The following is a 19973-nucleotide window of genomic DNA, read 5'->3' as shown; positions in this document are numbered from 1 at the left end:
CCTGCCATCCTTCACCCCAAACCTGCCATCCGTGACATGAAACCTGCCATCCTTCACCCCAAACCTGCCATCCGTGACATGAAACCTGCTATCCTTCACCCCAAACCTGTCATCCATGATATGAAACCTGCCATCCCTCACACCAAACCTGCCGTCCCTCACACCCCAAACCTGCTGTCCCTCACACCCCAAACCTGCTGTCCCTCACACCCCAAACCTGCCGTCCCTCACACCCCAAACCTGCCGTCCCTCACACCCCAAACCTGCTGTCCCTCACACCCCAAACCTGCTGTCCCTCACACCCCAAACCTGCCGGCCCTCACAGTTGGACACACACGGCTCTCTGGGAATTCCCTCAGCCTCACTTACCAAAACCAGCTTCCCAGAACACAATGTAAGGTGCTTTAGGCCCAACCTGAATTCCTCCCTTTGAGCTAAAAAGTTCTGAATACCCCAAATAACGAGACTTCAGGAGAGCTGTCTCCAGGTGCTACCGAGGCATCAGACTCAGCCCAGCTTTAGCAGAATCTGGAAGGTTTCTCTCTTTCCTGAGGCTTCTCTCAGGGTTTTTGATCACGTGTGAGAGGAACAGAGTCTTTTCCATTCGTTTTGCTATTCCCTACATAAACTCTGACATGTTTTGAAACTGTGCTTATTGTGTAAGTACAAACATTCAACCAACAGTATATGGCAGTTTTACAGGCCCATCCTCCCTCTGCATAACACAACACCAGAAACAGGTTTTTTCCACCAGTCTACACCATAACCCTCAGAAAAGCTGGACATTTCACATCAACCTCAGTGCAGAGAGAGAAATGCTGGTAACACGTGTCAGTCCCACACCCCCCAAGTGTCACACAAACCAAAAAGCCCTTTGGGCCAGCTTTGTGCTGAGCTGTGGGAGAAGGGAGATTGACTCTGAGTTCACTGCTTGGCAGGGACTGACAAATACCAGTCACAATGTGTTCAAGCCTTGGGGACAACTGGGATGAAACCAGCAGGCTGTCAGATACATTTAGGTTGCATTAACTTGACGTAATTCTGTTGAGAAAGTAAAAGTGAATATTCTGAAGGATGCTCCTCATTCTCAAACAGTAGGTTTCTGCTGAAATAAGCCCAGAGTTATTTTCTCCACCCCAAAGACGTGTTTTTCCAGATACATTTCAAATAGTTCCCACCTACACATAAATACAACACAGATTCAATTCAAAGCTTTTACACTGCACCCACAGACGTGTGTGTGCAGAAGTGCAGGAACCAATTTTGTAACCATATGTCTAATAATTCAGTTTACAAAGATTTGTGGGGGCTATTTGGAAAGCTTATATAATTCATCTCATGTTGTTTTAAAGAAATCAGTAATCAAAAGAATAAGATTCAAAGAGGCAAAATGCAACTTTTTCACCTTTTTTTTTTTAACCTTTATGAGAACATATGATTACACATGCTGCAAGCACGATGGAGAACAGGCTCCCAGGTAACTCGTGGAGAGTGAGACAAGCCAGGATGTTCAGAAAACAGAAAACCAGACCAACATGCTAATGCTGCTTTTTGTTTTCTACACATTCCACCTGCTTTAGAGGGGTTTCCATCCCCAGGTATGTCACAAGAGTTTATGTAGGGTCATGCAAATCGAGCTAAATGGAAGCTGCAAATGCAGGGCACGTGTTAGGGGTTAGTAAAAGGCCAAATGCAGACAGGTCTTTGCCTTCTGTGTTAGTAACAGAAACACAGTTTGCACGCGAGCTCGCGTTACTTCTCATCAGATAAACTCTTGGCTGGTTAAAATGGTCCCTCTTCCGAAATACAGCACAACTCCTACGTGACACAGGCATAGCTTACAATTGTCCTGGGTTGTCTGGGCCAGTGCCAGCAGTGCCCGAGGGCTCCCGGGGTGTGGGAGCCCCGCTGTGGGAGCGCCCACCCCGCCGGGCGGCTCCGGCGGCCCCTCTGGTGGGCACCCCCCGCCTGCACCACGGGCACAGCACAGAGGGGCCACCACGGCAGGCAGGGGAGAGAGGACAGGGTGGGAGAGGAGGAGAGGGGCACATGGAAAGGGAGAAGAAGAAAAAAGAAGGTTGGGGAGAGGAGAGAGAAACAAGAATCGATTAATGATCTTAACCAAATGCGCTCATACAACCACCAGACACGTCAGAACTGTTCCTCAGCCTCATCTCTCCTGCTGTTGTTCCATCCTAAAGCTAGAACTGCTGATGGAGACAGAAAATACCCAAAATACCAGACCATGATTTCATAAAACCTATCAGGTACCTTCTAGGTTCCTCCAAGACATTTCACAGAATCATGGTTATTTTCATGATGTTCAAATTAGGACAGTAAAAATAAATTTCATGAAGGGCTTTCATTTTCTTTTCCAAGGGAAAGCCTTATTAATTGTCCCCAAGTTTGTCATATCTAAGTTTGTCCTCAGATCAAACTCTTCCTGAATCGTACAATGAGTTGCTATTTCTAGAGAGATATTGTACCTTGAGTTTTTCAGATCCACCCCTCAATATTAGAGAAGCACAGAGTCCTGCAGGCTTTTTCTAGCAAGCAGAAAGGTTAAGCAGATGGAACTGTCTCCCAGGTGCCACCACACAGCGCCTTTGAAGCACATTTGTATTACATAAGCAGGCAAATAACTTCTTCAGCAACAGTTCACCTGCTACATATTACTATTAAAAGAAAGAAACACAGTGAGCTCCAAGCCCTTGCCCCCAAGGAGCAGCTCAGGGTGGCAGCCCCATTTATTTCTGTCTCTTGCTTGAGACAGAAGTTTGCTTTTATCTCTTTTTTTTCCTCCTTTTCTTAATTTAAACTTGTTTAATTCTGAGTTTCTTCCCACCACACCTCTGAATAATTCGCAGTTTTTCCTTTCTCAGACCCACAATGGAAATACAGTAAGGGGGACACTCCTGAGACCCTCACTGCATGTTGCAGTGGACCAGCAGGTTTTCAGGTCTTATGATTAACTCCCTGTTTCTGCCCTAAGTGCCCTTCCAGCTTGTCCCAGAGTTTTCCAAACACTGAGTTACCAGTGTCAGAGTATTCACAGTGCACAGATCCCATCAGTGCACAATCACTGGGCTCCTCAGACAGACATATGGCACAATTATACAGAGGAAGGATCAGGAATATTTCCTCCAGAAAATCTTCCTCCTCCCTCCAAAGTCTACCAGGTTTTTCCACATACCTTCCTGACAAAGAATGGAACACATCCCCCTGGGTCCCTCCTCCAGATCTGAAGGGACTGGGAGAGTCTGCCTTTGGCAGAAAATCTAAAGCTCTGGAGAGTGGCTTTGATATTTCAAATAGCCCTGTGCACAGGGATTTCCAGACTCCACGTCCTCAAGATCTGCTGATTTGGGACTCAGGTTTCCCTGAACCACAGTGCCAGTTGAGGACTTGGAGACTTTGCATTCCACCCACGTGATCGACTGTCACTTTGGATCTTGGGGAGCGCAAGGAAAAGCCAGCCCAGTGATGTCAGGAAGCCTGTCGTGGTCAGACAAACCCTTTTCTAGCTGCTACATCTTTTTGTGTTCTCAGAAAAGATGGAATCTGGCACAGCTACGAAGTTTCCGCTCATAATTCATAGGTCTTATGAGGGGAGTCAGCTTACCCTGAAGCACTCAGGGCTGGGAGTGCCAAGATCCTGCACGAACTGTGCACTGGGGCCAACAACTGCAGGAGCCAACACATCAATGTCACCTTACTGCACCCCAAACCCAGCACCCTTCCCAGCTAAAGGCCCTATCCCAGCACAACATCCTCAGAAACCACAGTTTTGCTGACATTTCACCATAAAACTGCCGCTTCTGATTATTTCACTGTAAATTCTTGCTATTTATATCAACGCCATGAAGAACGAGAAGTCAATTTATCTTTGCCTAAGAAGCAACACAGGGAAATTATGGGATCTGCTGACAAATGAATCAAAACAGCGAATTCCAAACACCAAAGGTGTGATCATTCTGAAGATGCTGTAATTGAAAAAGGACATATAAAAAGGTGTACAGTAGCTGTGACTCTCAAGCAGAAAAGATGGAAGGGACAAGTCACAAGGGTCTATTTTTAACCTGTTTTTCAAATGAAGTACAAAAACTCGATTACACGGACACAGTAAGAAGAAAAAAGATACAGAGAATGTCAAACCCCTGCTTTTTACTCTCTTCAGTCCAGACCTTGGGATACAATACGAGATGCTATTTTCATGTACAGTCATGAAAAGAGTATTGTGGAAGTCAGAGGCAACCCCAGTGCTGAGGAGGAGTCTCCCCATTTCATGAGGCCCAGTTCCCAGCAGAGGGGAGGTGTGGGAGCACTGGAGGAGTTCCCAGCTCAGGTGGGCTTTTGCAGTGCTGGATAAAACCCAGCACACTCTCCCTGAGTGGGGCTGAGGATGCAGACAGGAGGGACTGTCTGCCATCCCACAGCACACCCATGGCCAGCAACCAGGGAAGTGAAGCTTTGCAGGGACCTGAAGGGTGATTTGCACTCCTGCACTGAAAACAGTGCTGAAAAGCTGCAGCAGAGACTGATGCTCATATTGTTGGTAATTCACGAGTACAAAACAGTTTTAAGCCCAGCTAAATTGGTCAATTAAACTCAGTTTTACAGTTGCTTTTGCATCATCAAAGCAGAATAAAGAAGCTGGAAGGCATCAGGATTTCTAGTGTAAAACATCTGGCCATTGCACCACTGGCAATCATTATTTCATGTGTAACAACAATTTAGCAATATTCACTCAAAATAAAATACTTTTTTTCCTTTTTTAACTCAAACTTCAAATATTCATATTTACTGCAGGATACACTATGCCTTTTCATAGGAAAATGGAGGAGCAAATCCTTTATATGAGGAAAAGAGAAAATGGAAGGAAACATTCTTAAAAGAAGGGGAAAAAAAAATGTTACGGTTCAACATTGTAAGGAAAAAATCACTAATCCTCCTGCAGCATGCTGTTGTTAACACTTTGGGATTAAAAAAAGGGGTGCAACATTTTCCTTCTCATTTTCACACTCAGTTTGTGGGACATACCTCTCTTCTGCTGAAACTTCCTTGAGCTGCTGGTGGGGCTTTGTGCCTTCCATCTCCCGGATGCTCACTGCATAGATCTTCGTGGTGTAGTCAATGGCTTTTTCTCTTGCAACATCACTGTCATAACCTTGGAAAAATAAAACAGACAATAAAAAAACCTACCCTTGCTTCACAGGGGGAGAGTAGAGAGGAAGATCCGCACAACCAAAGGCAGGATGTGAGTCCTACCAAGCTCTCCTCACACTGAAATTTAGCACAGCAAAGCTTCTTGCCCACTTCAAGTTAAATCCCCGTGGAATGAAGACTAAATTAAATCCTTTTTACCTCCATCTTCTTCTGCATCAGTGTCTGACTCCTCGCTGTCCACCAGTTTGCTCTCCTGGATGCCCAGGAACTCCCTGGTCCAGATCATGAGGGCAGTGTCGGCCCCCCCCACGGTGAGCAGCACGGAGTCGTTGTGCAGCCACTGCACGTTGGTCACCTGGGCACTGTGCCCCACGTACTTCTTGAACCTGGCATGTGGGCCCTGCAGCACAGAGAGTGCCCCAGTCAGCACTGTCACAGTCTGGCAACTAGTGTCTTCCTTGGCTGCGAAATAAATTCACTTCTCACCTTCACCGGGTACGAAAAGAGCTTCACGAACCCAAAGTCATCTCCTGTGGCCAGGAGGGTCCTGTCCTTGGTCAGACTGGCTGCATTGACCACGGTGACATCGCTGTGCATGGGCCAGATCCCCTCACAGGTGGGACCCAGAACACACGTCCACGTGTCCCACTCGATCTTCTCGATCTGCAAGCAGAGTTGCCCCCAAAGAAGCCATTTGAATACGGACCAAATACACACCAGTTTCAGGTGGGTATTTTCCCGTGCTTGATATTACCTTAATTTCTTTCAGCTTTTAAGAAACTGTCCACTGTTCATTTGTATTTACATGTATTTGTATTTAAACAGATACTGTGTATCTTCATCATCAAAAGGTTTAAGGCTTTAAACATTCCCACTTTTCCAAGGCAGAGCACAAGAGGGATACAAATCTCCCTAGAGGTTTTCCGAGGTGTTAAACACTGGCAATTTTGTGGCAGAATTGCTTGTCACAAATAATCAGCATCAGGAAAAGCCAGCTCGGGCTGTTTGAAGATGGTTTGCAGCCTGTGTGCAACTCATTACACGCAAAACAGGCGACTTCAGGAAAGGGGAATATGGCAAATGGCTGCTAATAAATAAACAACAATAAATTTAGAGATACAAACAGAAACCTGCACGTTCTACCATTTACAAAAGCTAGGAAAGACACTGTGGAATGAGTAAATAATTCTAATGCTAACCACTGCAAATATGGTATCATAAAAGGACAAACAGCACCATTTGAAGACAACTCTGAAAATTAACTTTCATAGAAAAAAAATCCAGTAAATGTAATTTGTACCTCAGCAATTCTTATAATGTGTCTTTTCCCCCTCGGAGCTTCAAAAAATAGTTGTTCTTTGGCACCAGAATTGACTTGCAATAACTTTCCTGGATATAAAATGAGAGATTATTATGATTCTTATTAATTATTATGACTATTACGTACTTTCTTTTGATTGAGTGAAAAGATTTCTGGGTGTAAGTTAAAAAATTGTCCTCCAGAGAATTATTCATAGCAGAAGTAAAGAGATGCTGAAAATCAGCCTCCTAAGGATCCTTTACTCCTGGTTCACTGAATAAGTAATATTTTAAATACCACCCAATGTCCTTAAAAAGTTACCGTCGTGCAGCAAAGCAGTGTCTGCTGATAGGAAACACTCTGCTTGTGTTTCATCATCACACCAACAGAAGGAAAAAATAAATCTGTGGGTTGTTAATTTTCATTAAAATGTTACAAGACAGCTTTGCCAAAAGCATTGTCAGCTCCTGTCTCTTTTCAGTGCCCCACTGGCACAGTGACTAACACCAAACTGCCCCTGGATGGGGAGTTTTCCATGCCCACACGAGCCATGGTGGTGCTGTCAGGGATCTCACACCACAGGGGGAGCAGGGCCCAGACACACAGGTGGTCCTGCATGGAATCTCATTAGCTCTGGGAAGGCTTATCAGCATGAGCTCATTAATGACCCTGCTGGACTTAATTAGCTGTGACAATCAGGCTCTCCCCTTCCTCCCAGCGATTGCCAGGCAGTGCTCAGCAAGGAGAGGGAACTGGACACCACCAACTGGAACTGCACTGGCCCCACATGGTGCTCTGTGGGCAAAAGGCAGAGCATTAGCTGATCTCTCTCACTGGGAGGAGAACAGTCCCTGATTTCCCATTTTACAGGTGTTTCCAGCAGTACCTGTGGCCAAACACGTTACCTCTGGAGTCCCAGTCGATGTGGGTGATGTAGCTGGAGGCACCTTTGCAAATGCCAACTCTTTTGCTGGTCAGCACATTGTAGATATCTACAAAGTTATCATGGGAGGCCACAGCCAGGTACTTTCCTGATTCTGTAAAGAGGAGACACAGAGGTTATTAAAATCTTATTAAATCTTCTAATGAATACTGTTATGCATTTACACTGCTGCAGTGCCCCCCGATCCAGCAGACAGGGGTGTGCCCATTTCACCAGGCTGCACACAACCACGTGGAATTGTCAAGTGTTTAATGCCTGGAGCACACAGAAAGCCAGTCTCTCTTTGGAACATTCAGGCTTGTCTAGAGAAGAACAAACTCCAGGATAAACACCCCCCTCCCACCTTGTACCTCGTGAAAACTTTATATCCGAGATCATCTCCTTCCTGTGGTGGAAGGAGACCATGTCCTCCACGGTGTCCGCGTTCACCACCAGGAAGCTGCCGTCGTTGAGCCCCACGGCCAGGGCCTTCCCGTCGGGAGAGAAGGCACAGCACCGGCCCCCTGCCAAGGGAAAGGGAGCCTCCTCAGCTTCACACACCTGGCCTTGAGGGAATGAACTAAAACTGAAAGGCTTTTACAGCAAGTAGGTAGTTTTAAGATAGATTTGTCGTTTATTAAAGCAAATATGTTAGAGAGAGGGCTATGATTAATGCTCTGTTACACGGTAACCTGCCCTCTGTACAGGGGATTCTTGAGCTGACAATGCTGACTGGATCCTTCTTGGAATAGTTTATGTGACAATACCACCTCCCAGCTGCACTCTAAACACACCAGTGATAGAACTAAAACAACATAAACCCACAAAACACACAGAGAAAGGAAATCCAGATGGAAAATTCACACTCATTCAAAGCAGCGTAACTACACGTCTTTCAGGGATACCACACTGAAAACTTCTTTATTATATGACTTAATAATGGTTCCTTTCAGCAGAGCACATTTAAACCAGATGCACTACACTTCCTCCAGTTATTTTTTGCCCCAGCATTATTTCTGACCATACTCTCTCCTACAACTATCCTCATCCCCCAAACCATCTGACTCTGTTTTCCCTGAGCCAGTGAGAGTTCCTGTGTTCCGCATCTGTCACTGAAAATGAACAATACAAAATTTCCTGAAGGATATCAGTGAGGAAACAAAATAAGAGAAAGCAGCATTTCAACATAGCTCATCTCGTTTTATACAGAGGAGAGGGTAGGAAAGCTGCTAATTCTCAGAGAAGTTGTTGTCAGATGTAAAGCTCATATTGCCACTGAAGGCTGACTGTGCCCAGCACGCAGGACATTGTACATTTGTCTTTATAAGGAATCTTTTCAAGTCAGCAACAAACATGCTGGCCTTGGGTGTTCCTGGGAAGGAAAAGGATTCTGAGGTCAACTCATTCCCCTTGAAACTGGAGGAGAAAAGATTAAAGTTCATTTATTTTACTACTATTAATTACAACAGATTACAGCCCTTCTCCTTCCTACCCTTTTCACTGACTCGACACATGCCAAAGACAATTTATTCCCTGCTCTTCCAATTCCTTAATGACTGTACCCTTTCCCTGCCCAGTTACTGGCTGTGCTGTGCCCTGGGAGCAGGGAGGGAGCTGTGCCAGGCCGTGTGCCAGGGCATGGCCGGGGGACAGGTACCTTTTTTGAGCTTCCTGACGGCCAGCATGCGGTGCTGGGCCGAGAGCTCCCAGATGCGCAGGGTCTTGTCGTCGCTCACGGTGGCACACACGGGCAGCAGGGGGTGAGCTGCCAGGCCCCACACTTCTCCTTCCATGTGGCCCTGAAGGAAATCATTCCATGCAAGACAAAGGAATGCGTTTGGGGTCGTGTCATGTGCTCTAATACCTGCCCTGCCTCATCTGACAAGTCCTAGGCAACGAGGTTTTCACCATCTCCTCTCCAAGGCTTTCCACATTCGAAAAGCCCTGAACATCTGCTCTGTTTCTCTGACAACTATCTAAAATACTCTGCCACAGCCTTGGCTGTAATTCCTATTCTTACCAATATTCTCTTTTCCACACTTGAAATGACCATGACACAGTTATGTCCCAAACAGGACCCTGAAATCCCAACATGGGCTAATCTGCCTTCAGGGTTTATGTCATTATTAACACCCTGGAGAGCTTGTTTGCCCAAAACAGACATACTTAATTCTTTTAATCTTTCCCTACATTCTCAGTTTTCCAACTTGTTAATCACTCTCCCTGCTTTTTCCCAGATTTCCTTCAGCTTGCATACAGCTTCTGGCACTGTGTCAAGGTTAAATCATTTCTTACTGCTCTCAATCTGGACTAGTGAATGAGTTCAATAATTTATAAAATACAGCTTCACACATCTCTGTTTGTAAGGATGCAGGCAAGGCAAATTTGAAGGATTACTTCATGTGACCAGAACTAACTGAAAATATACCAAAGAAACAGTGTTTTTGTAGAAAACAATGTTAGTTATAGGAAACAAAAGGTAAAAGCTCGATAAATTACAACTCAGGAAATGTTCTGTACAATTTTCTACATACAGACAGTGGGGTTAGGGGAGACACTGAACCAAAGCAGCACCAAATACATCAGTGGACACATACATGAACATTTTTTAACCAAACTGTGAAAAATACTATTTTTTTCCAAAATAAAAAGTCCCTCTATGCTTTGCAACACCTGCAATGACAACTGTGTGTCACTGTAGAAAGCTGTCATCACTCTACCATTTTTCACAGGATCCTTCACAATATACTGTCAAAGGAAATAAATGGAACCACACTGTCAAAATAAAATAAATTGTGTTAGTTCTACCCTTCATTTCTCATTTTTATGTTGGATCCTAAACTTAAGTGTCTAAAAAATCCATTGAGAGTCTCATCAGCCTTTGAACTCAAGGGACTGTTGTTTTTACCCTCAGAATTCCATAACCCACAGTGAATCTCAAAGTCATTTACATAAGAAAGCCCCAACTTCTGCCTGAGCAAGGAAAGGAATGGTGGCCAAGAGGGTTAAGGAAAACAGACAGAAAATGACTGGGAAAATCTCATCATGTGCTGTATTTCCACAGGAAATGGTCTGATCTGGGAGATCCCCCCCTAATACCTGGACAAGCAGAGTCATGGGCCCACTTTTATCAATCTCCAGGATCTCTCCATTTTTGGTTCCCACCAGGATGTGCCCGTGGCCCAGGCTGATGGCTCGGATTGAGGGGTTGTCTTCTAAAAGCAAACCTGAACAATGCAAAGATATTCATGTCACGTGTTTATTGGGAGATCAAGGAGAGCCTCACATCACCTACAGTTTATATATAATTACACCTGGTCAACACCATGAAAGGTGAGGTGCACGTGCCTGATGGAACTGCTGGAACCCTCATCAGAACACCCTGAACAAACCATACCTTTAGAGCTGGCAGACAGTGCTGCTCTTTTGATAGCATATGTCTTCAGACACCTCTCAAACATGTCATCCCAAAGGGCCACGATTCCATCTTTTCCACCAGTCACAAAGCCCTGTGCAATCAGAGAGGGAAAACACACACCAGTGTCAGCACTCACGTGGTGAGATTAAAAACATGTCCAAAGGCAGAGGAAAGTCTCCCCTGCATTTTATTCATGTGTGAAACTAAAAATACTGGAGTCTGTACCTAGGAGGGAAAAAATACAGGGGGGTAAGATTTAGAGCTGCTTTTCTAGGTTATAAAGATTTAAAAGCACACAGTACATACTGCTGTAAGCAGTAATGCTGGACCTTGATGTTTGTCTGCACGTGGAAATAAACTATTTTAGGGTTTTATCTTTAGAAGAGGCAGTAGCTGGAATAATAGCTTCTCAAGTTATTCCCAATTCAATGGACTTAACAGATGCTTCAACCCGAGCTCTAATAATGCATTAGGGACCAATTCTTTGATTAATTCCCTTGGTAGGTTGTCTGTGCCAAGTGAATGTAAAACAGCATAAATAACTAACCAACAAAAAAGTAAGTGGAGAGGATGTTCAGTGCTAAGATCAAACAGAAAAACTGATGGAAAAGCTGGGAACAATCAATTAGGGCCAGAAAGGATTGAGCCACAGGGATCTTAATTGACCTGGCTGTATAAAAATGTTAATAGCTAACATTTTCCTCATGCTGTACTTCTACAGTTGAAATTATAATCTCAGAAAGGATGCTCCCTTAGCAACACCTGCAAACTGCCAATGGCAAAACTTGGTCCTGAACTCATTTGTGCGATGCCAATAACACGTTTTGCCACCGTTTCTTTTAAAGATGGGATCTAACACACACCTTATCCAGTGCATGCATGGCAAACACGGGCCCATCGTGGGCTTTCACTGTCCTCAGCAGCAGGGTCTCCTTCCAGATGTAGATGTCTCCAGTGGCAGCCCCAGAGAACACCAGCTCCTCCACTCTCCCGTAGGACACGCTCATCATCGTCTCCAGCTTCCCGGCGGTGCCGAACGTGCCTCGCTTGGATGTGAAGCCTCCACCTGCAGTACACACAAAAGGCCTTTTCTACTCGGGTTGGTAAAGCACAAATATTTCCCCCCATCATCTCCTGTGGCTGCCTGAGGCACAGCAGATAATGGAAATCCTGAAATCCCACGGCAAAAGCACAGTCAAAGAGAGTCAAGCCCAGTAATGACAGCTCTGGAGCAGCACTGACTCCAGTTTTCAAATTGTCTTTCCAAGCAAGTGATAAATTTGGGGAGGAATGATGCAAAAAGAACTAATACAATGGCTGGCAGAGTATTTTTTGCCCAGAGCAGCTTTTCCCAAGTTGCTTCTCTGTAGGTGACCACAACTAGAGGTTTGTTTCAGTTGTCCCCTGGCAACCTGACAATCTGGCAGCAGCTTTGCAGAGGAAATGGCAGGATTTGTTACTCTGCTGGTTGTCAGGGAACCAAATTGCCACAGCCCTACCTTGGTTCAGAAAGCAGAAGTGGCCATAACACCCATGAATTAATGCTTATAGACAAAACCACACACAGAATTACAAAATCCCCTCTGCAGTGGTGGCCTGGTGTCGAGTCCTGTGCCTTTCACAGCTCACACCAGACCGAGCCCCCACTGCACTGAGAGATCTCCATTCAAAATACACCTTTTGATTGCACAGACTGCTCCTGGAGTGAGACACTGCTCAGTGCACATTCCTGCCATGGGATCTGGCAAACAGCAATGCAAGTCCACCTAATTACCTCAAAAATAACCTGCACTTTAAATGTTTTAATTTTTAATCGCAGAGCACCTGAACCACTCGAAGGCTTGAAGCGTGGCACAAGTGTAGGAAGTTCTTATAACCATCTCATTTTGAGCTGCCTGGAGTTCTATTTTTAGCTGCCCTTGTGCTGAGTTTGACACACAGAAGATGCTCCCCGAGATCTTTATTCCGAGTACTCGTGCCATGTGTGCACAATTAAAAGTGTGAAGAACTTTTAATGAAGAATGAAAAATCCAGCCCGGAATTAAAAACACCCTCAATCAGAACCCAACCCTGTGGCCTTTCTCAGTCTGACAGAACAGCCTCAATATTTCCCTTAGTGGTTTGCAAAATCTTATCCTGGTTTTAAATATCTGAAAATACATTTTCATTCTACATTACTTAGAAAACTCTTGGGCTGTACAACAAATATATTACCTTGATATCTTGATTCTTGTGATACCATATCATGATTTTTAGCCTCATGGATAAAATACAAATTCTGCCAAATTTTCCCAAGGAGGGTCATCATGTGCCTAAGGGAATTTCAGGGCTGCATGTTCTCTGGGAGCCAAGGATGCTTTGCTCAGGAGAATTCCTTAAGAGTGTGATTAAACACAATTACCTGGAAATCCTTTTCACCCCTTCAATATTTTGGTAACTGGAAAATTGCTTCACAAACAAAACAAATTCTTAAACTGAGAACATGGTGTTCCTGTATTAAAAAATATACACATTCTTATATAAATTATACATAAAATCCTCAATATATAAAATACCTGTTTGCTGCCAAAACTTGATGTGCTTAATCCCAACCGTGACTAGTTTGTCAACATGATGTGGATTACACTTCACTACAAAGATTTTATCTTTATGGCCCCTGCAATAAAGATAAAAATAAGAAAAAACATGGCAAGGGATGACTTAACATTTCAAACTAATTAAATCATTAACGTAAATCATTTCCCCACTTAACAAAAAGCAGAGAGCCGTATTTGTAATCTGCAAGGGTTTAGCCCTGAAATGTTGCCCCACAGAGGTGGCAGGATGAATTTGAGCATAAATCACAGGGGAATTAAGAGTCCAGAAATGTGGGGAATAAAAATTGTCTCCCACTGAATTCTAGTTCATTTAAGTCATAATGAAGAAGCAAGAAACAAAGGGCAAGGCAATTAGGAGAAGGCTTAAAGGTCAACATAAATATTTAAATGGATGAGAACTCAACTAATAAATATGAAAAAATACTCTGACAAGAAAAATGAGGGAGTGTTTAATCTACTGTGCTTCAAGCTGAAAAAGAAAATAACAGATTATGAAATTATAATTTAGGAAACAGTTCATTCAGCAGCACAGACACCTTCAGGTTTGGTTCTCTGGTAACAGAAGTTATGCTTTTTGAGGTATACATTTATAAATTGATTTTTCCTGCTCTTTGTGAGGTCTCTGCATATTTCCCAACTAACAGTAACAATAACAATAGGTCCATTGGGTACACACAGCATTTTGTGCTGAGAAGAACCCGAGTGCTCTGTCCTGTGAGCACCACGAGCCAGGCAGAGACACAGTTCGTGGTTTATGAAAGCTGAAAGGTCAGCCTGGGAATACAGTAGGTGTTCTTTGCCTGCATGTCAGGCACAATCTGTCTGGAGACAGCGAGACGGGGACTGCAAAGCCAGTGAAAATGTCACGTTTTCCAGCACAGCCAAGGCCGTTGCTAAGCAAACCCCCCAGCACAGGTTTTAACCAGGGTTTAAAACCTCCCTGCCCAAGAAAATGCACGTGTGACACCAAATTGTGTGGCTGACAGAGGTTTTGGGATGCACACACGGAGTCAGACGTGCATTCCCTCAGTGCTGCTACACCACCAACACACAGCGCTGCCCCGGGAAAACCCGGCTGCTGCTGCAACCAGAACAGAAGAAAAATGATAATAAATGCCTTTCACAGGCACTCTTTTGCAGTTACACCCATAATTTCTCCTGAGCAATGCTACATGTTATGTGGCTGCAGACAGCAAATGGAATTAACTCCTTGCCTTTCTGGTAGTGTGCCCACCCTTACAGGAATTCTGCTCAGTTCTGGTCCCTGACCTCCCAGGCACCTCTGCTTTGTGCAAGGGTAAGACAGAAACCAGGTTCTCAAACAGTCTGATTCTTCTCCAACCTAATATTATTCTTGCAATTCAATATTTGAGAATAAAAAAGCACACATGTAAACTTTAATCCAATTCTCTTCCCAACATTGGTCCTTCCAAGGAATTGCAGATGATTCTTTGCTACGGGGTTATTGGCTGAGCTTTCAGTGAGCAACTGCAAAGAGCAAACAGCTCAGGAAAAGCTGACTCAGAGGAAAGGCAGGATCAGCACTCCTTGAAAAATCTATATTTGAGGGAATGCTTTTTCTGTTCAGAGAAGTGATCTGCTGTGTACACTGGTGGAACCCAGCATGCCATCCAATGCATAAAGAAAGTGATGCCTCTGATGACCTCTGCCCTGGGTCAGGACATAACATTGGGAGAAAATATAATATAAAATATTATAAAATATAACTTAACTTACAAGTCCTTAAATGAGCTCCATATCAACATGGCTATCAGAAAGGCCAGGGAACTCCTGATTTCCAAACACTGAGCTGCAGATCCCAAGGGTTTTAATGTGGGATGTTGCTCTGAAGCACCATTCTGTTCGCAGAGGGAGTTGTGGTTTATTCCTTTGTTTACAGGAAAGATGTGGATGATGCTACTCAGAACAAAGTAACCAGAGAGGACATTCATACCCTGTGTATTCTCACCTGGTTGTTGCCAGCTTTTCCCCTTTCTTCCAATCCCAGAACACAATGGCATGATTGTCATCCAGCCCAACAGAGGCCAAACACTTCCCATCAGCTGCACAGAAGCAATACTTCATGTTAAAGGTGCTAAGGCTCTAGCTGAGAATGGAGCAGGCAATGAACACAATAACAATGCAAACTGAATTCCTAATGAAGTATTATAAAGCAAAAAAACCAGAATTAATAGTTGGAGAGACTGGAGTTCTGATTCCCTGATATATTCCTTACAAAACCATTGATCTTTCCCAAAAGCAGACAAAAACCATTCCTTGTGTCAGCACAAGGGAGGTAGGAAGGATCAAACAGACAATGACAGTCAAGTTCATAAAGCCCAAGCACACTAAATTCACATCACATTTTATAGGAAATATTTCTGATGATGCTTCTTTCCTTTTGCTCAAAATGGTGAAAAGAATTATTAGAGTATGAACTGGGTGGTTAAATTTTCATAGGCAATGTGATGAAACTATAAATATGATAGAAAATTTTAAGGCTAAAAATAACTGCTGGCTCTCCTCTTTCACTGCAGGAAAGACACAGCACTACTGATAATGTGAGGAAGAAAAATACATAATTTAACAGTACCCAGGCATGAAATAACAATAAACACCACCATTGTTAACAAACTTTCAGAGACAAATTTCTGTCCTGAAAGTCTGGCAAATTAAAAAAACTAAGCTGCAATTGTTGATGTACATGACAAGACAACTGAACTTCACAGGATGCAGCAGGAGCTGATTATTGGCTTAGTTATTTAATTGAGGAAAAGTTAAAGCTGGAGGGAGCAGAGCTGGGCAGAGGCTGAACGAGAGCACTGATTTGGGAATGATGCTTCTCACAGAAGTCAAGAAGGAGAAAGGGAATTTCAGAAGGAGGAAAAGAATTCACAGTTGAATGAAACAAGCCCAGATGGAAGCAGTGAAGCAGGCAGGAAGGAATGAAGTAGAAAAGCAGGGCAGGAAACCAAAACTGAGCTTATTACAAAGCAAACCCAACCAACAAAACAACTGAAACTTTCTTCACCTGGAGCAGGAGGGTTTGTGCACTAACACTGACTGCACACTCCCACTGACATCCCAGGGCATGGACGTTGGATCAGCCACCAGAGGGCACAACCAAACACTGCAGGAATGAGGTTCTCATCCTGGAATCCCACTGCCACAGCAGGGTCCCACAGGAGGGACCTTGCCCTGCCCGGGGCCCACGGGGGGGTTTGAAGGGCAGAGAGAAGCAGGTACAGAGTCAGCTGCCACAGCCACACAGGAGTGGGAGCTTCAGCTTTCTCTCTTTAAGCTCCAAGGAGTGTGACTTGAATCTAATTTTGAAATATCTGTTATTCACACAGTGAAAACTCCCTGCATAAGACCTGGGTAGCCCTGTAAGCCCACAATATTTGCACAACTGTCCCCTCTGTCTGTGACAAGAACACGAACTAAAGCCAGTCAGGAATGCAGTTTGTTCATTATTCTTAGGATCAGGTCCTAAAGCAACACTGCAATGTTGAGTGGTCACTACATTTTAAAAGAGCTTTAATATTTTTGTGCAGATTCATGCCCACAGAATATGTGGCCAGCTTATTCTTTAGACTTTTGCAGAGGTATGTGGATTCTAATTCCCAGAACAGTCCTACTTGATAAAAATGCAAACCACAAAGCGCTTTTAAATATATGAGCATTTGTTCAACTAAGGATCTTAACGAGGAGCTTTTCAACATCTATGCACACACTGGCAACTAAATCATCCTTATCCATTTTCCCTTCTCCTGGCACCAAATCTGCTCCCAGAGCTGGGTTACACACACTGTGTGTGTAACCCACATTGTGTGTAACAATTCCACATCTGAATTCCAGCTCTTGGATGGACACCAAGGCTCCTCTTCTGCTAATGGAATATGACTCAGTTCCACAGATTTGTCTTTGTGGAAGTCATACTTCCTTCATACAGTCCTGTCTCATAGGTGTGATCTATGTCCTAATGAGTTCTTACCACATTTCTAGAGAGGAGAACATGAAATAAGTTATGTTTAATTGAAAAAAAATGAGATTGAGGAAAGGATAATTCAGCTAAAGTAATCTTTTTTTTTCAGTAGAATGAGGGAGAATAAATGTTCAAGCCCTTTTATAAAGATGCAGAAGTACACAAGTCCCCAGCATATGGCTGATGTTCTTCAGTGCTGCACACAGGAATTATCCCTTAAAAACTGAGATAGCTCAGGGCACCCAACTCAGAAAGACAAGTAGGAGAGACAGCAGACAACTGTTTGTCATATTTACTTCTTCTGTAAACCCACTGAAAAATGTGAAGAGTTGCAGGAGCCCAGAGATGACATTTCCAACTTGTTGATACACTTTGAGTCACCATCCTGCCTGCTTTTAAATTCTTCCACCACTGTGTAGACAGCCACCAGAATTCCAGCTGTACACTTGGCACTATCTATTAGACACCACCAAAGTCAATTAATGACAGACTGACTTTACCACACACAGTTTTCATCCTAACAGACAGCAGACTTCCATGTGAAGTTGGTGCTGGGTGTAATTTTACAGCTATTTAAATTAACATTTCATCTCAAGGGTTGCTTTTTAATTTATCATTTAGATAAATGTAGGTTGTGGCTTACCTGAAAAATCCAGTGCACACACTCCTCTCTGGTGCTGGCCTTTGAGCAGGGACAAACATTTCAGTGTCTGGGTGTCCCAAACATGGATAGCAGCATCCCTTCCAACCTAAATCAGAGGGTTCATTGGAACACCTGCCCACACAGGTAATGAGCCCTACCATATCTTCAAAGCACTCCAGAGGGAAATACTTTCCCACTTGCCCTGTTTTATCTTTTTCAAGATCTATTTTCTCTTTCAGAGAAATATCAGTGGACGGTCTCTAAAATTACATTACTCAGCATCACATTCATGGGATAAATTATCCTGGTGTATGAATGTATAGGAATACACTGAATATATTATGTTCAGTACCAGATATCAGTAGTGTCCAACACAAACCAGTTTTTATCTTTTTCAAGATCTATTTTCTCTTTCAGAGAAATATCAGTGGATGGTCTCTAAAATTACATTACTCAGCATCACATTCATGGGATAAATTATCCTGGTGTATGAATGTACAGGAACACAATGAATATATCATATTCAGTACCAGATATCAGTAGTGTCCAACACAAACCAGCTTTTATCTGAGCTTTTGAAAGCTACTACAGTACAAAAATACTGTGACTGACCAAGGAAAGTCCAAAACCTCCTCAGGCACAGACCATTTTCGGCTGGGCAGGGATACAGGAAACAACACAGGGGAGGAAACACCAGACTTAGGGAAAAAGAGAAGCACATTTTTCCTAATTATAAATCCTAATTATAAGCCCCCACCTGCCCCGTGGCCACGTAGTCCTTGACGGGGTGGATGCTGAGGCTGAGGATGTCGTCGTCGTGGCCCAGGTAGAGGCGCTGCGAGTGCTGCTGTCGGTTGTAGACGACGGCGACGGCGGCGATGTGATAAACCACCTCCCCTGTCTGAGTGTAGAACAGGTTGTTCCTGCAGTCGTAGCCCCTGTACCTGCAGCCAGCACACAGCACTTCAGTCCTGGGAACATGGGCAACAAACTCTGCAAATCATTTGTGTGGTAACAGCAAAGGGGTCTGTCCTAGTTAGAACAGCTGGGACCAGTTCATCACTGCATGGGTGTAACCCAAAACTGTGTATTCTGGAGCCTTCCATGCCATTGCCCAGAAACTGTTCTCAATAGACCATTTACACCCTCTGCCCAGAGCACCCCTGACTCCTCAGGCTATAAACTGGGTGTTAAGAGGCCCCTGAGACAGGAGGATGCTCCTGTGCTCACACCCAGTGTGGAGCTCCCCGCCCTGAGGGAGGCACTGGGCATTCCTGCCTGAACTGGAGGATAGATAATCTTGGGGTCTTGGGACTTTTTTAACCACTCGTGGGATCCGGAGGAAAACTACAGACCACCACTCTCAACCAGACTGCAACCACCACTCTCACCAACAGGTTTTTTCCCTGTCCTTTTACTTTGGCCTCAGGGGGCCCAACAAACACCACTCTGTTCATGCCCCAGGGTGCTGGGTTATACATTTGGGTTCTGTGGGTTAAAACCAACTGTTTGTCTGTATAATTGTACTTATTGTATTATTTTATTAAATTGTTATTCTGATTTAAAATCTCTCTTTTGAGTTGGGTTCATTTCCCCTGCTGGTTTACCTTTAAACCAGCACAGGGTCCTGTGGGCTCAACCTCAGCTCAAAAACATCCCAGACCATTCCTTACAGACTATTCCATTCTTGAAGCTTCTCACGGTTTATTTTGCACCCAATGCCTAAATTAGCACTGATTTCACAAAAGCATATAAGAACTGTGTCCAGGTAAGTTTTCAAGTAGAAATCTATCAGGCATTTTAAGAAATCACAGCTATCACAAGCAACTTACCTTTGCTCCAGGAGACATCGGGTGTAGAGAACAGCCAGTGTAAAATGTAATTTTACAAAATGCAACACCGATGTATCATTTATCAAATGGCTACAGTATTGTAACCTTCC

The 19973-nt window shown here is 44.0% G+C and overlaps 1 protein-coding gene across 8 annotated transcripts in view; it reads right to left on the bottom strand.

Moving 5' to 3' along the window:
* EML6 (EMAP like 6) overlaps positions 1-19973 on the bottom strand; it is a 75803-nt gene that overhangs the window by 12305 nt on the left and 43525 nt on the right. For all 8 annotated transcript variants that reach the window (XM_027653907.1, XM_027653911.1, XM_027653912.1 and 5 more), the window contains exons 14-27: positions 18789-18975; positions 18032-18137; positions 15373-15466; positions 13362-13462; positions 11670-11872; positions 10786-10897; positions 10488-10615; positions 9046-9187; positions 7760-7912; positions 7372-7503; positions 6467-6555; positions 5653-5829; positions 5365-5566; positions 5041-5167 (exon numbers count right to left, since the gene is read on the bottom strand). In XM_027653907.1, the coding sequence (XP_027509708.1) occupies positions 5041-5167; positions 5365-5566; positions 5653-5829; positions 6467-6555; positions 7372-7503; positions 7760-7912; positions 9046-9187; positions 10488-10615; positions 10786-10897; positions 11670-11872; positions 13362-13462; positions 15373-15466; positions 18032-18137; positions 18789-18975 (1953 nt within the window). The remainder of the gene's footprint in view (positions 1-5040; positions 5168-5364; positions 5567-5652; positions 5830-6466; positions 6556-7371; positions 7504-7759; positions 7913-9045; positions 9188-10487; positions 10616-10785; positions 10898-11669; positions 11873-13361; positions 13463-15372; positions 15467-18031; positions 18138-18788; positions 18976-19973) is intronic.

The sequence above is a fragment of the Corapipo altera genome, unplaced genomic scaffold (assembly GCF_003945725.1).
Source record: "Corapipo altera isolate COAL_440 unplaced genomic scaffold, ASM394572v1 70, whole genome shotgun sequence".
Lineage (NCBI taxonomy): Eukaryota > Metazoa > Chordata > Aves > Passeriformes > Pipridae > Corapipo > Corapipo altera.
Note: the sequence above shows the minus strand (reverse complement) of the source record. Positions and strands in the feature narration are given on the sequence as shown.